The 15,279-nt window shown below is 66.8% G+C and overlaps 1 protein-coding gene across 9 annotated transcripts in view; it reads right to left on the reverse strand.

Moving 5' to 3' along the window:
- Positions 1-15,279, reverse strand: part of AGRN (agrin) — a 46,699-nt gene that overhangs the window by 19,935 nt on the left and 11,485 nt on the right. For 7 of the 9 annotated variants that reach the window (XR_004484610.2, XR_004484611.2, XM_033432573.2 and 4 more), the window contains exons 3-26: positions 12,428-12,475; positions 8,833-9,048; positions 8,403-8,627; positions 8,090-8,314; positions 7,695-7,901; positions 6,401-6,619; positions 6,132-6,326; positions 5,840-6,040; positions 5,609-5,757; positions 5,418-5,523; positions 4,580-4,696; positions 4,333-4,497; positions 4,034-4,177; positions 3,803-3,927; positions 3,623-3,728; positions 3,216-3,530; positions 2,999-3,136; positions 2,426-2,553; positions 2,157-2,271; positions 1,958-2,077; positions 1,493-1,840; positions 1,075-1,267; positions 745-960; positions 49-278 (exon numbers count right to left, since the gene is read on the reverse strand). Coding sequence is in view for 7 of the 9 variants with exons in the window: in XM_033432573.2 (XP_033288464.1) it covers positions 49-278; positions 745-960; positions 1,075-1,267; positions 1,493-1,840; positions 1,958-2,077; positions 2,157-2,271; positions 2,426-2,553; positions 2,999-3,136; positions 3,216-3,530; positions 3,623-3,728; positions 3,803-3,927; positions 4,034-4,177; positions 4,333-4,497; positions 4,580-4,696; positions 5,418-5,523; positions 5,609-5,757; positions 5,840-6,040; positions 6,132-6,326; positions 6,401-6,619; positions 7,695-7,901; positions 8,090-8,314; positions 8,403-8,627; positions 8,833-9,048; positions 12,428-12,475 (4,251 nt within the window). In the remaining 2 variants the exon portion in view is untranslated. Of the gene's footprint in view, positions 1-48; positions 279-744; positions 961-1,074; positions 1,268-1,492; positions 1,841-1,957; positions 2,078-2,156; positions 2,272-2,425; positions 2,554-2,998; positions 3,137-3,215; positions 3,531-3,622; positions 3,729-3,802; positions 3,928-4,033; positions 4,178-4,332; positions 4,498-4,579; positions 4,697-5,417; positions 5,524-5,608; positions 5,758-5,839; positions 6,041-6,131; positions 6,327-6,400; positions 6,620-7,694; positions 7,902-8,089; positions 8,315-8,402; positions 8,628-8,832; positions 9,049-12,427; positions 12,476-13,026; positions 13,348-15,279 lie in introns of those variants that run through there. The other 2 variants (XM_033432577.2, XM_049695056.1) reach the window with 1 other exon arrangement.

Below are 15,279 nucleotides of genomic sequence, written 5' to 3' on the forward strand. Positions count from 1 at the left end.
CACAGACACACAAGTCCCCCCAGCACCCGGCCCAGGGCCCGCCCTCACCAAAGCGGCCGGGTAGGCACCGACAGTGGAACATGCCGGCCTCCAGGGCCTGGCACGGGGCCCCGCCGAGGCAGGGGTTAGGCACACAGGGGTGGTCCCCGCACTCGCCCACTCCAGAGCTTCGGGTCGCAGACCCCTGCCAGTCACTCAGCTCCAGCTGCTGGTTGTTGACGTCCAGCAAGCGGATGCAGCCCCTAAGCCCGACACCGACAGAGGTCCGCTCGAGCACCCTGCCACCGAGATGAAAGGGTCAGGGGCCACAGGCCAGAGACCAGAGCTGTCTGTCCTCTCTCACAACCAGCTGTGCCACTGGCGTCCCTCAGTCAGCCGGGGTCGTGAGTCAGGGCTGCTACCCGTCCCCGACCCCTCTTTTGGTCCTCACAAGATGGACAGTCAACCCACAGAATCAGGAGGCGGGTTGGGCTGAGTCAAGGGTCGGGACTGAGGGTCAGGGCCAGCCCAGCCCCTCCCTGGTGATGACACGGCAGCTTGGTCCTCAGCATCAGGACAGAATCAGGATCACGGTCAAGGGCTGGGGCTGAGGCCAGCGTCACAGCCGTGGTCCACACCCACACTTCCAACCCCTTTGCTATCCACAGGGAGCTTGGACCTCCTGGATGCCACCCCAAGAGTCAGGGATCAGGGCCAAGGTCGGGGGTCTGCGGTCGGGGCCACACCACCCTCCTCCATGCTCACACGGAAGCCTGGTCCTCCGGGACGCCACCCACAAAAAGGTCCATGTCCAGGTTGAGACCGTCAGTGCCACTGGGGCTCTGGCCCAGGACAGGGGTCTCACCGTCCACCGAGAGAGTGCCCTGGCGCCAGTGCCGAGACAGCTCCAGGTGATGCCACCGGCCGGGCTGCACGGGCACTGAGCTGGTCAGCACCGCGGGCCCCGAACCTGTGTCGAACCTGGGGGGCGGGAACAGGTGCTTGGGACAGCCAAACGGAGCCAGGACCACGGGCTGGCCCTGCCCTCCAACCCCCACCCTCATCCCTGACCCCCCCCAACCGCCCGCCACCCACCTGAGCTGCACGCGGCCCCCCAGCAGCGCCAGTGCCAGGAAGTCCTTGCCCCGGGCATTGCCGTTATACAGCAGCAGACCCTGGGGCTCCAGCGCCCGGAATTCAAGCGCCAGACGCAGGGTGTGGTAGGCACGGAGGGTGGGGAAGGCCAGGAAGGAGTGGCCCCCGAAGGCCGGCACGGAGGGGCGTGGTGCTGCAGGAGACGGAGGGGCAGTGGAGGGCACAGAGGACCCGGCTGCCCGGGCTCTGACTGCCGGTCCGAAACCCCCAACCCTGTCCCCAGCGCTGGGCCAGGGAGTCCAACCGGCCGCTCACCCCAGCCTGGCCCCCCTGCCCGGCCCCCCACTCCCGGCGGCCCGGCCCTCCCCAACCTGGCCCCCTCTGCCTCCCTGCCCCTCCCCCGCGTGGATGACCTTACCCTGCTCGCAGACAGCGCCCCCCCTGCCCGCTGTGCAGCGGCAGGTGAAGTCTCCACCTGAGCCCTGGTCCTGGCAGGTCCCCCCGTGGAGGCAGGGCTGGGAGTCACAGGGCCTTGGGGGCTGCAGGATGCCTGGGGGCGAGGGCCGGTGTGCAGGCATACGGCTAGGGGCAGGGGTGGAGGGTTGGCGCGCGGTGAAGGGCACTGTGATCCTGCTGACGGGCCGGCTTGTGTGACTGGGATAGAGGGCCCGAGGGGTCACAGCTGAAGGTGGCAGGTGGGCCACAGTGGTGGCTCTGGCCGTGGCTGCAGCAGGGGTGGCTCCCGTGAAGAACGCAGGAAACCAGTCTGGGGGTAGGGGAAGCTGTCAGGATCCGCAAGGAGCAGGGATCCCAAGCGCAGTGCGCGGCGTGGGGGACGGAGGGTGGGGACAAGCTGTGGCTGGCGGCCGGACCAGGCTCTCACCGAAGTCCATGAACCGCACGTGTTCCTGCAGAGGCCGCCTCACGCCCAGTGACTGGCGCCTGGATGCCTGGATCTGCCGGACCAGGGCCTGGCACACATCGGGTGCCCTGAAGGCTGTGGCTGGTGGAGGAGGGACCCTGAGCATGGTGGAGGCCAGGGCAGCCCCCCACTTCCCGGAGGGACTGGGGTGGGGGCTCACTGGGGTCGAAGTGCACATCCACGATGGCTCGGACGGAGTCGCCGGGCCCCAAGTCCCGCAGGCGGACACTTCGAAAGTCCTTCTTAAGGTCCGAGTTCCGGAAGAGATCATCCAGCTGCGGGTGGAGAGTGAGTTAGGGCTCCGGGAAGCTGCCCAGGCTGGACTGTTGGGCCCTCCTTCCGCCCCCACAGCGCTTCTCTGGGTCTGTCCTGGGAAAAAGGCCAGTGGCTGGGTAGGGGCTGCCACCCTGGCCACGGCCCCACACTTACCGCGCTCTCGATGCTCCTGGCCGTCTCCCCAAACAGCTCGGACTTGGGGTCGGCCATCTCCGGCGTGTAGAACAGCTCCTGCCCCTCGACCCCCTCGAGCTCCAGCACACCCTGGAACACCTTGGTGGCTGCGGGGGAGGGAGCAGTGAGGTCCTGCCCGGCACCTGCCTGGCCTCTGGGCCAGCCGTGGGCACAGGCCCCAGCAGCGAGCCACGCGGGGTGCAGGGCGGGTGGCGGTTAGTCAGATGGTCATGAGGTTAGTGCGGACCCCGGGGCAGGGCTGGCATCGGTTACCAGACAGACTCCTCGGAGCAGTGCCCCAGGCCGGCTTGCACAGGAAAAACAGGTTAGCCACGGGGTCCTGGGCACCCACGCGTGTGGGGGGCCGAGAACACACGTTACGTGTGCATGTACTGAATCCCCAAGACCGCTTGCACATGTGTACTAAAATCAGATCACAAAGCCTGGGCGCCCACCTGCTGGACAGGCCTGCGGCCGGGAGGAGAGACGGCATCTCTGGATGTGTCCAGGCCATTCCACACGCTCCACCCAGGCCCCCGGCCACCCACTCACCAGGACAGTTGGAGCCCTCTGCGTCCAGTGAGGGTGTCTTGCCATCTGAGCAGCAGCCCATAGGCGAGTTGTAGCAGGACGCCCTCTCCATGGGTGGCCCGGGGGTCCCAGCGCTGTCTCTCTCAGGGGGCTCGAGTCCTGGGGAGGTGCCGTCTGAGCCCAGCCCCAGATGCAGCCCTCCTGGGCCCTGCCCCCACGTCCCGGAGCCTGTGCTCACCTCCTGAGCCAGCCGCACTGGCCTCCAAGTCACCACTCAGCTCCTCGTCGCCGCTCCCATCGGCGCTGCCAGATTCGCCAAAGGCAGATGTGGCGAGGCTGGCTGCCGGGGAGGGGGCCGTGGGAGGCATGGTCAGCACAGGCCTTGCAGCGGTCCTGGGGACGCTGGCAGTGGTCCAAGGTTGCGATGCGGGTCGAGCGGTGCTGCTGGGAGCCGGGGGGAGGGCGCCGGGTGGAGGCAGCAGCACCTTGCTCAGGTCAAGCCCTGAGGGGGCCACAGAGGCAGATGTCGGACGGGGGCTGGAAGTGATGTCTTCTGTAAGGAGAGGAGATTCCAGGTGGCGGGGCCGGTGGTCAGAGCAGGGTCAGGCCTTCCTGGTCAGTCTGGGGCAGTGGGTGAGGCCTTACCCTGGCAAGGGCCGAGGCTCTGGATAGAGATGTCCAAGCCCTGGCGGCAGGCGATGGTCCTCAGCTGGCACTCGTCGCCGTAGGTGACTCCATCTGACCCACAGACCTGGGGCACAGGACACGGATGCTGGGGGGAGGCCCCTCCGCACCCCTCCACCCTCCACACTACCCATCCCTCACCTTGGTAGCATTGGCCCCTGGACAGGCGGGTGTTGGGCATACGCAGTGGGCGGAGCCAGCCTCCTCCACGCAGGACGCCCCGAACTCACAAGGCATCTCAGCACAGGTCTTGGGTGCCGGGGAGTCTGGGGCACAGACACGGGAGAGCCCACTGGCTCAGGAAACCCCGTCCCTATGACGGCCTCATCCCCAGCACAGGGGGCCAGGGGCAGTGCCAGGTCTGGCCCTCACCTGTCTCACAGCCAGCAGGGCCCAGGGCACGGCCGTCTGGACACTGCCCGCACCTGGGTCCGGCCACCCCGGGCTTACAGGAACACAGCCCGGTCATCTGTTCACAGTCGTCCCGCACGGCCCCCTGGGGGTCACAGCTGCAGGCTGGGAGGCAGGAGAAGAGGCTGAGACCTGTGTCCGGCTTCCCCGCGGGCTCCAGGGCCTGGCCCAGCCCCTGCCAGGGGGGATGAGGAGAGCAGGGACAGGGTGGGCAGGCAGCAGTGCTCAGCTGGGGACCGATCGTGGGCCCTGTCACTCACGGGTACAGCCACTCCGGCCATCGGTGACAATGCCACGGAAGTTCCAGAAGCCGGGCTCGCAGCGGTCACACTTGAGGCCCCCCACGCCCGGGCGGCAGGAGCACTGGCCTGTGGCCGGTTCACAGGTGCCACCGTAGGAACCGTGGGGGTTGCACTGGCACGAGCCTGCAAGGCCAGGGCAAGGCAGGGTCACCGCAGCTGCGTGGCTCTGCCTGGCTGCGGGTCAGGGCCAGGCTCGGGTACTCACTAGGGCAGCCGGCCAGGCCCACGCCCCGGGCAGCAGTGATGTTGTCCAGGCAGCAGCCGTAGGGGCTCTGAGCGCAGTGCAGGGGAACCGCAGGCAGCAGCGGGGCCAAGGTGGGGGCTGCAGGGAGGGGCAGGGGTTGAGATGCCAGGCAGGGCCAGACGCTCCACCTGGGCACGGCCCCTCTGCCTCAACCGCCCCCGCCCTCACCACTCAGCCCTCCAGATGCTGGCTCCCACCAGGGCCCATGGGTCTGCAGCTCGGGTCACAGGCGGGAACCCCATACCGCACATGAGAACAATGACGTGTCTGCACACCGAGTACCAGCAACATGTGAAACGCCCACAGATCGTGGACGTGAAGCCCCGTGCACACACATACAACCAGAGCCACACGCTCGGATTAGCAGGCCTCTGCAAGGTGGCAGGCACACATGTACACCACATTCCCCCGCTCACAGACACACACAGGAGCACTTGTGCGTGCACAAAGATACAACGATTGCCGGTCACCATCAGTCTCCTCCCAGAAGAAAAAGTGCCCGGAGGGTGGGCCTCGCTGGTTCACTGATGCCCCCTTGCACACAGTAGGTGCTCAGTGCACACTTGCTGACTGGCAGGCAACACACGTCCACGCACCACAGCTGCACAAATGCGGATATACACTAACAGCACACACTGCAAACACGATACACGTGTTCACACACGCCCACCACAGCATACACGCAACAACTTCGAACAAGACATGGACCCCCACAAGCCTCACACCCGTGGGCACACGTACCTTTGAACAGGCACATGTGTGCCCACACACAGCCGGACACGCCCGCACGCCCACTCACCACTGCAGGCTCCCTGGGCCACGACGTACAGCTCTGGCCGCGATTCACACCTGGCCTTCTTCAGCTCACACTCGGTGCGGTAGGTGACCCCGTCCGAGCCGCACACCTGCAGGAAGGGTGTCAGGGCAGGTGTGGGCGGTCACGGTTCCTGCCTCACTGCCCAGTGGGAGTCAGGGGAGGGGGGGCCTCACCAGGCTCCTCAGGACGCTCTGGCAGCTGAAGTCGCAGACGCACGGCCCGTCCTCTGAGTCCTCATCCCAGATGCCGCCTCGCTGCCGGCACAGCTCCTGCCCACACTCACCGTGCTCTCCAGAGCCCGAGCCTCCCGAGCCGCACTCGGCTGTGGGGAGGAGGCCAGGTCATCTCGGGGTCCCGGCCGAGGCTGGCGCCCAGCAGCCCACACCAGCTGCCCCCGAACCTACCCTGCTCACACGGCCCCGCCCGGGCCTCCTCTATCTGCATCTGCTGCTGGCAGGCCGCCTCGCGGAGCTCGCAGGAACTGCGGTAGGTCACGCCGTCGCTGCCACACACGGGGCCGGGCGGAGGGCGCTCGCACCGGGGACACACGCACCGCCCCGCCGAGCACACGGCCCCGAAGGCGCACACTGTGTCTCCGCAGGTCTCTGCAGAAGGCGGGGCCGGGCGGGGGTCAGCTGATACTGGGTGGAGGAGGCACGGGACCACAGCCCGCCAGGCGCCCCCAGCCCCACTCACGGCAGGGTCCAGCCGAGGCCACGTGCAGGCTGATCTGGCGTGTGCAGGCGTGCACGTGCAGCTCACACTCGCTGGCATACGTGCGCCCGTCAGAGCCGCACACGGGCTGGGCCGAGGCCACGCACTCGGAGGGGCACACGCATCGCCCGGTCTCAGCCTCACACAGGGCTCCAAAGCGGCACTGCCCACAGCGGTCTGGGGAGGACGCTCCATCACCACAGTGGCGAGGGCGGCCACCCCCCAGCTAGACCCACTCACCCACCACTGACCACAGGGTCCTCGGCGAGCCACCCGGATCTCCCGCCCAAGGGCGCAGGCCGTAGCCTCCAGCTCGCACGTGCTGCCGTACGTGACGCCGTCGCTGCCACACACAGGATCGTAGATGCCTGAACACGCTCGCTGACACGCACACTCGGCTTCCCCATTCTTCACAGCACACATCGCCCCGAATGGACACTGCACCCCGCGGCACGGGGACGGGGGCTGGTCTGGGGAGAATGTGGGCACTCAGCAGGGTCCCCACCTGCTCTCCCAGGCGACGCGCAAAGCCCCCAGCCCCACGCAGCAGACCCTTTCCCAGGGTGGGGATGGTGTGGGAAGAGTGGACCAGGAGGAGGGCGGGATGCGCAGGACACAGCAGAGAAAGGGACAGACGCGGACACACGTGGGCAGGGACACAGACTCAGACGGCCCCAGGTCCCGGCGTGAGTGTGGGGTGGGGCTGCCCTCTAGACGCAGGAGCGTCTGGACTGGTCTCAGGGGCTGGTGGGAGGGCCAGCTTTACCAGCCCACCCAGGCCACTGACCCTTGACCACCAGCAGCCCTGGGACACCCATGCGTGGGGGCGGGGGTGCTCTCTCTGTGGGGGGAGGAGTCTGCAACCCAGAGCCACACCCAGGGCCACACGGGGGAGGAGGTGTCTGTCCACTTGCTCTGAGGACCGCAAGGCCAGGCAGCAGCGAGCCACCCCCCCCTGCCGCGCGGGGGGCAGACCTCGGGCTGTGGGCTCCTGGCGGCAGGCGCGGTACCTCATCCTGCCAGCAGGTCAGGCTGGAAGACACAAGAGGTGGACCCAAGAGGGAAGGGAGAGCAGAGGAGAGGAAACAGACGCAGAAAGAGAGACCGGAAAGATGGGCAGACCGGCCGACGGGGACGGAGGTGGAGGTGGGCAGAGCCCCAGTCCACTCAGGATGCGCTGTCTCTGCCTATTCCTGGTCCCTCGAAGCCCGACTGAGACGCTGCCTCTAAGGGGGCTGTGTGTCCCAAGAGTGTGGCACCCGGAGGACTTGAGGGCTGTCGGGCAGGTCCCAGGGAGCCTGCCCACGGACCCCTGCCTCTGCCGCACATCCTCCCAGGTGCTGCAGGCACGTCCCTGACAGATGCCACCTCCCCAGAGCCCGCTGACGGGCAACAGCCCTGCCAAGGCTCCCCAGAGTGACCAGCTGTCGCCCACAAGCCCAGGGAGGAGAAGCATGACTCAGGATGGAGATGGCATGTGATGACAGGCAGCGGGGACTGCCGGCCCAGCCTGCTCGCAGCACGGAGCCCACCCACGGTGCTCACCACACGGGCCCTGGCGTTTGGCGGGGATGCTGCGCTGCTGCTGACACTCGGCCTGCTGGCGCCAGCAGTCATTGTCATATGTGTGCCCGTCGTGGGCGCACACGGGTTTGTAGGCCCCATCGCAGATGACACGGTCGCAGGAACAGCGGGGGCGGCCTCGGCGGGACAGGCACACGGCACTGAATTTGCACGCCTCTGGGCACTGGTCTGGGGGGGCAAGGAGATCAGAAGAGCCAGAGTACCACGCCAGCCCCCACGCTGGGATGTGCAGGGGACCCACGGGCACACGAGGTGATGAGTGGGGACCCATGAGGCATGCAGGGGAGGGTGGGGACAGGCGGGGCCCTGGGTCATGCAGAGTGCCAGGACGGGGCCCTCCCCCAGGAGCCGCCCACCTCGAGGCTGGCACTGGCCAGAGCGCACTTTCTGGAGGAGGAGGCCTCGGGTGGCCCCGGTTCGGCCCATGATGCAGTCGTTACCGTAGGTAACCCCATCATCCCCACACACGGGCGCCTGCCTCGGAGGGCAGCTCTCTGGCCGCGGGAGCATCTCGGGGTGCCGCGTGCGTGGGTCCACACGGCAGATGAGGCTCAGGTCGTTGAGGGCGCCCTGGCAGGGGTCTGGGGGCGGGAAGGCGGAGGTCAGGGCACTGCCGCAGTGTGCACACACTGACTGAGGTCATGCTACACGCGCAGGGGTAGCGCTCACCGCAAGGGCCGTCGAACTTCTTGAACACGTTTTCCTGGTGGGCGCAGGCTTGGCGCAAGAGCTGGCACTCGCTGGGGTAGTCAGTGCCGTCGCTGCCACACACGGGGCCCTCGGGGGCCCCGAGGCACGTGGCAGGGCACAGGCACGTGGCTGTCAGTCCATCTGCGGAGCGCGCACAGGTGCTGCCAAAGCTGCAGGTTACATTGGAGCAGGGGTCCCTGGTCCCTGTGGGCGGAGCAGGGTGGGGTCACACTGGCCGGCGGCCGGCCCTCCGCGCACCCCCTCACCGCAGGCCCCGCCCTCCTCATCCCTCCTCACTCAGGCCCGCTCCAGCCCCGCCCCCGCGCCCCCCCAACTGCAGGCCCCACCCCCGTCACCACAGTCCCCGCCCCTCTGCATCCCCCTCACCAAGGCCCCGCCCCGCACTCACCGCAGGGCCCCCGGCGCAGCAGGCGGATGCGCCTCTGCTGGCTGCACTGCGCCCGCTGCAGCTCGCACTCGTTGCTGTAGGTGGAGGCATCCGAGCCGCACACGGGCGCCACCACGCTGGGGCAGGCGCTCTTCTTGCACACGCAGGAGGCTCGGCCCGGCTCCTCCGCGCTGGGCTCGCAGACGGCGCCGAAGCCACACAGCATTCCTCGGCACGCTGCGGGCGGGGCGGAAGACGCGACGGGGTGGGTAGGGGCCCGGCCCTGCCGCCTCCAGGCCCACGGTCATCATGCACACACTCCAACGTCCGCACACCTGCCAGGATCTTGCACGGACGGTCACACATGCACATGCGTGCGCACCCATGTTCGTACTGGCGCTCACAGGAACCCCGGGTGCGCCCATCACAGCCAGGGCCTCGTGCCCTCCCCCTCTCAACAACCTCCCTCCCCCCGCAGAGCCTTCTCTGCCCCCGCCCCCCTCAGCCCCGCAACTGTGGAAGGGGCTGACCCACTCCCCACACAGAGGACAGACAGACAGCCCCCAGGCCGACTCTATCACAGGGAATCAGCATCCCCACCTCAAAATCAAAGCCCCTCTTCCGACTGTGACCTACTCCTCAGAACCCCGGACCGCCCCGCCCCCTCCCTGGGAGCTGCTCCAGTGTCCCCGCCCACACCTGGCCCCTGCCACCTCCCCAGGGACCAGCTCCTCTGCCTTTCATGGACCGGCCTGAGGTCATACAGCTGCAGGACAGGGGGTGGGGTTATCTGAGGTCAGGTCACATGCTCCACCCTCGGCCCAGAACCCAGTGCCCTGCCGGCCCCCACCCCTCTCTTTTCACTTCTTCCCCTTCCTGCTTCTCTGGAGGCCTCCCCTCTCCTCAGGCCTGTCCCCACTTGGGTTCTTGTCTGCCCACTCCCCCACCTTCCACGTCCCCACAGCCAGCCTCCCCCAGGTCCGTGCTCTGCTGTGGCTCGTGGCCTCCCAGCTGCAATCTCTCGCTAGGGCCCCGCGGGTACCCACACACGTCATCCTTCCTCACCTATCCTCCTGGGCCCCCACCTCAGGAAATGTCGCCGCCCCCACCCCCTCCCCAGGCCCTGCTGCCCCACCTCACACTCAGCATGACCTCCTCAGGGACCCTAGCACACCAGGCCCTGCGGACCCGACTGTTTTCTTCTTTAAACATTGTAGTTCTCAACTTTGCAGTGTCGCCAGCGCACACGCGCTCACTGAGTTGCAGAGCCGTCAGGACAGGCCCTCCTGGGCACAGTGTCAGGGCAGCGGGCAGGCTGACTCCTCAGGACTCCCACCCAGGGTGACACCCCCATAGGCGGGGCAGGCCCATTACCGGCTGCGGCTGTCTGGATGCAATAAATGTTTAATTGGGTCCACTTATCATTAATAAGTTATGGGGGTCGGGGGGCGCCCCCCATCACCTCCCAGCAGGCTCAGGCAGGGGGGCAGGAGGAAGCAGCCTCAACTCCGAGGGGTCTGGAGCAGCACAGGCAGCTGGCGCTGTCACCATAGCAACAGCCCACCCCAGGCTCCCGCGAGTCTGTCTGGGAATCCCTGCCCCCACCCCCCACGGGCTGAGTGAACGGGGGCTGGAGGCAAGGGCGGGGCCAGCATGGATACCCCAGGCTGAACTCCCTGCAGACCCCCCCCCCCCGTCCTCCCCCGACCTCATCTGGGCACCCACGCAGATGCTTCATCAGATCCTGGAGCCAGGCTGCCCCACCTGCATTCACCCGCCAAGTGACGGTGGGCAAGTTACAGCCTCGCCCTACCTCAGCATCTCCTCCAGTGAATGGGGACAATAGAACCTACCCTCCAGGGTTGTTGTGAGGCTAAATGGGCCAATACCTGCAAAGGCTTGGAGAGGCCCAGCACTCCACTCTGGGCCGGGTGGGGGGGTCAGCCACTGCGATGACTAGAGCAGTAAGAGCTGCTAGCATATGGGGCATCCCTTGTCCTGGTTCAACACTTTGTCTACTCATAGCCCCTCTCCTCACTTTCCGTCTCCCGCGGTCTCCTTCTCTCTCCCCTTAGCACTTCCTCTCACTTTCAGCCCTCACTTGCCCAAGGCCCTGGGGACCCCCAGGCCAAACCCAGGGGCACTTGCCCCGTCTGGCTGGCTGCTCTATCTGGCTTCAATTGGACCTGCTGATCAAGGTCTTTCCCAGGGTCCTGACCCCATGGCCGAGGACCTGGTCACCGCACTGCCCCTCGGGCTCAAGCCTCTCTCTCCCTCTGGTCACCCTGGTCCAGCCGGACACCACCCAAGGTCCTGACCCCTGGGCCAAGGACACCTACTCCTCTATGACCAGTAGGTTCCTCGTCCTCCAAGACTTGCACCCTCATCATGCAGGCTGCCCCTCCTTAGCGCAGGTGGAGCGCCCAGAGACCTGCAAGCTTCCCGGCCCTTGAGCGTCACCTCTGGGGCTCTGCCATGCTTGCCCTCCTGAAGGAGCCTCACTCCTTCCTTGCCCAAGGCTCCCTCACAGTGTGCGATGCCGGAGGCGGTGGTGGCTTTTTATAGCCTCCGCCGGTTGGAGTGGGTATATTTAACTCTCTCCCCAGACCTGGGTAGGTTGGAGGATGGAGCGCGTGCCCTGAGCCCTGCCTGTGACCAAGAATGTGCTGTGTGTGCGCCTGGGAGGGATGACGATGGTCATGTGGGGTAGCTGTCCCGAAATGTGTGATGGGATCCGAGGGCAGGTGCGGGGCCCGTGTGGAAGGCTGTGGGGCGCGCCAATGCATGTGTGAAGGAAAAGAGACACAGCAGGCCTTGGGGCTTGAGGAGAGAAGGCTGAGGACGCTGGGAGAGAGGAAGGTGTTTAAACCCAGCCAGCTCCAGGCCTCTTGTCCACAGCCTATGAGAGGCTCAGTCCTGGGCCCAAACCCCCAGCCCAGTGCAGACCTGCGCCCTCCCATGGCCCATCCCATGTATGGACAGCCCTCTGTGTACTTCCAGGGACCTGGGCCGTGCCTGCCCAGCAGGGGGCCCAGGCACTGAAAGCAGACCTGGGAGCAGCCCCCTCTCCCAAGAGGACCCCAGGCCACCCCTTTCCCCTAACCTCCGGAGGCACTGACAGCTTCCTCTCTTCCCCGCTCACATTAGCTTAATTACAGCAGCCCCCCAGGGAGGCCGGGCCCCAGCCCACAGAGCAGGTCAAGGAGGCCAGGCCCAGCCTGCTCAGTCCAGGAACAGACCCGCCCATCCCTCCTCAGACAGCTGCTGCTGGTCCTGCTGAGGCCCTCTCCCCGAGCCCCTGGCCCCCCACGCCCTCTGTACACATCTTCTGACCCATCTCTCAACCCGTGGGCTCCAGCACTAAGTCAGTCCCAACTTTGAGGCCAAGGTGGGGCCAGGCCCAGGGACTGCGGACCCCAGGTTCCCTTTGCTGTCCACCACTGTGGACTCCCCAGGAAGGATCCAGGTTCCCTCATCCAGCCTCCTCCTGCTCCAGACACAGCTACATGTCTGATGTACACGCCCCAAGAATGACCCCCTGACCACCAAGAGTGCCACCGCCCCTCCAGGCACAGATTGCCAAGCTCAGTCTGTCACCAATTGAGCCCTCACTCACCATCCGGAGGCGTTGGGGGCACTGGCGTGAAGTGGGTCCCAGGTTTGTCTGGAAAAAAACAAATCTCCAAGTCAGGCAACCCCCGCCCCCACTCCCCAGCCCGAGCCAGTCCTTCCATAGCCTGTCCCATTGTCCAGCCTGGAGGGGTCACCCCTGCCTGCACACATCCCTTCCCTGGCTTTCCTCTGCCCCTCTGGCTGTATCATCATGGTCTGACACCTGTCAGGGAGGCCCAGTGGCAGGGGTGTGGGCAGCCACCTATTCCCGAGATGAGCCCCAGGTCCTGCCAAAGCCCCCATTCCCAGCGTAGCCAGCTGCCCCCAACCCCCCCCCACAACGAAAGTTGTCTCTGCAGCTCAGGATGTGGGCCGGCCCCTGCCCCCCCCCAGCCCAGAGACAGCCTTCGGGGGGTCCAGGCATCCAGAGAACGACCCAGGTGTTCCCAGAAGATGCAGCGGCCCATCTGAGCCACGTCACAGCTGGTGGCCTCTCTGTGACCCTGCCTGTCCCCTAATCTTTGGTGGCTGAGGCAGGGGACCTCAGCGAGCAGACAGGCAGGGTCACCTGGGCCCAGGAGGCTGCCACACCCACAGACGTACAGTTGTTCAGGAAGAGTAGCACCGCGAAGCCGAGCGTGGCGGTGGCCAGGAGGATCAGGCAGACGTTACAGGGGATCATGAAATATCGCACCAGCAGGGAGAGCCCGCGCCGCTGCCGGGGGTCCCGCTCCAGCGGCAGTGGAGGCATGGCCCGGGATCCTCAGCCCCCACTCTTGAGGCGTGGGGGTCCTCACGGGGTGCCCTTGGGCCTCTTCGGTGCCACTCGCCCCATTCTTGGACCCCTGGGCCAGTTGACAGCAGCTATATTCTCAAAGTTCAGCTCCAGTCACAGCTGGGGAGTGGGGGGGCGCCAGGCCCCCTCCACAGCCCTTGAGGCTCATAAAGGGAGGTGTGCAGAATTCTCCCGGAGTAGAAATCCCAAGTTTGGGCTCGGAGGGAGGTGGACGAGGAACCGAGGGCCAGCACCACCCCTGCCGTCCACACCGGCCAGGGCCTGGGCCGGAGGCGCCAGCAGCTCTCCGCGGGGCTCGGGCTTCCCGGAGCCAGCCTCGGGGAGTCCCGCAGCCCCGGATCGTGCCCGCGCGGCCGCCCAGGAGAAGTCGGTCCGAGTGGGAAGGGCGGCGAGCGGCCCCTCGCCCGGGACTCGGCGGGTCCCGGCTGCTCGGTCCCCGGCAGAGGCGGGAGCGGCGACGGCTGCGAGCGGGAGGGGCGAGCGCGCCTCCGGAGAGAGAGAAGAAAGAGCCGGCCGCGGAGGGCCGCGCCCGCTCCCCGCGCCCAGGCCGGGGCCGAGGCGGTGAGTGAGGGGCGAGGGGCGCCGCGGAGGGAGGGCGGGGAGCTGAGACAAAGGAAGACGCCTCCGGGGACCCCAGCGTCCGCGGGGAGTCGCGGCTCGCGCCGCAAGGAGCATCGGGCGGATGAGGACGGGAGGGCGACGGCACAAAAGACAACGCAGAGGCTGCGGGCGCTGGGGGTCGGCTGGGGGCACCGGGGCTGGAAGGGCGCGGCGGCCGGGGAGGGCGCAGAGGTGGGGCGCTGGGGCTGCGGAGGGTGCAGGTCGGGATGGGGGCTGGGGTCGGGGCCGGAGATGAGGGGGAGCGGAGGCTGGCGCTGGAGAGAAGGCACGTGTGAGGTCGGGGTGGGGGGCTGCGGAGTGGGGTCGAGTAGGTGGGCGGGACAGGGTCCCCTCCCGCTCCCACCCGGCTGGGCTGGGCTGGGCTGTGCGTGTGAGCGGCGGCGCGGCGGAGTGTCCGAGGGTCTGTCTGTGTCCCCGCAGGGGGGATCGACCTGCACGAAGGACCCGGTTTCTGGGCTGCGGTCTGCGTGCTACCGCGTGTGCGTGTCAATGTCTCTGCCCCCGCTGGCGCGACCCCGGCACTGTGGGGGTAGCGTCTCCAGGTACATACACACAGGTGGGGAGTAGGCTGGGCTCAATTCAGAGGGTGCGCCACCCCTCCCTAGGACCTGACAGCAGCACCTCAAACCATCCGCACACCCCCAACTCGCGTCCGCGAGGTGACAGGATCATGCAAATGAGTCCCATGTAAATGAGCGTTATGCAAATAGTCGCGGGGCTCCAGGTCCAGACCGCAAGCCTGGAGCGCCCCCCAGAGGCCTTCCGGGAACGTCGAGACCCTGACGTCACAGCGGGCCAGGGCGCGCGGCCCACCTGGGACTCCCGTCCTCCCCATCACGTGTGCAGCTGCCTCACAAACATGTCCCTGGAGTCCTCCCACACACACCTCGCTCACTCCCTGCTCGTCAAGCACCTGCCAGCCAGCACCCAGTTCTTCAGGTCCATCTCCTTGGACTCCTTTCAGTCCTGCGCCCAGACACACTAGTACCAAATCCTAACAGGGTCAGCCCACCCTGTCCGGTCCCCAATCATCCACAGCAGGGGTCTTCAAACCTCTTGGAGCCCTGGAACCTGAGGGTCTACTGAAACCTTGCAGGAAAAGTCAATACACAAAGTGGTCCCCCCCCACCCCGGGCCGCGATGGACACAGAGTAGCAATCTGTCAGCCCACCTGGAGACCCTGCCCCTGGCTGGCCTCACTGTCTCCTCAGGGGAGCCTCCCACCCCCTCACCTCACCTCACCACACCCTGGCACTGCCCACACCACACTGAGAGTGGCAATGCCCCGGACTTGGAGCACCCAGGGCAGGGTCTGACTTTTTATCTCCTCCGGGCAGAGCTTGGCCCACAGCCCAGAACTTGGTGTGGTGAGCCCAGGCAGTGACACATTTCCCATTTACTTCTCACTGCAGCCCCCAGGACTGCAGTTGGAATCCCTC

The sequence above is a fragment of the Orcinus orca genome, chromosome 1, assembly GCF_937001465.1.
Source record: "Orcinus orca chromosome 1, mOrcOrc1.1, whole genome shotgun sequence".
Taxonomy (NCBI): domain Eukaryota; kingdom Metazoa; phylum Chordata; class Mammalia; order Artiodactyla; family Delphinidae; genus Orcinus; species Orcinus orca.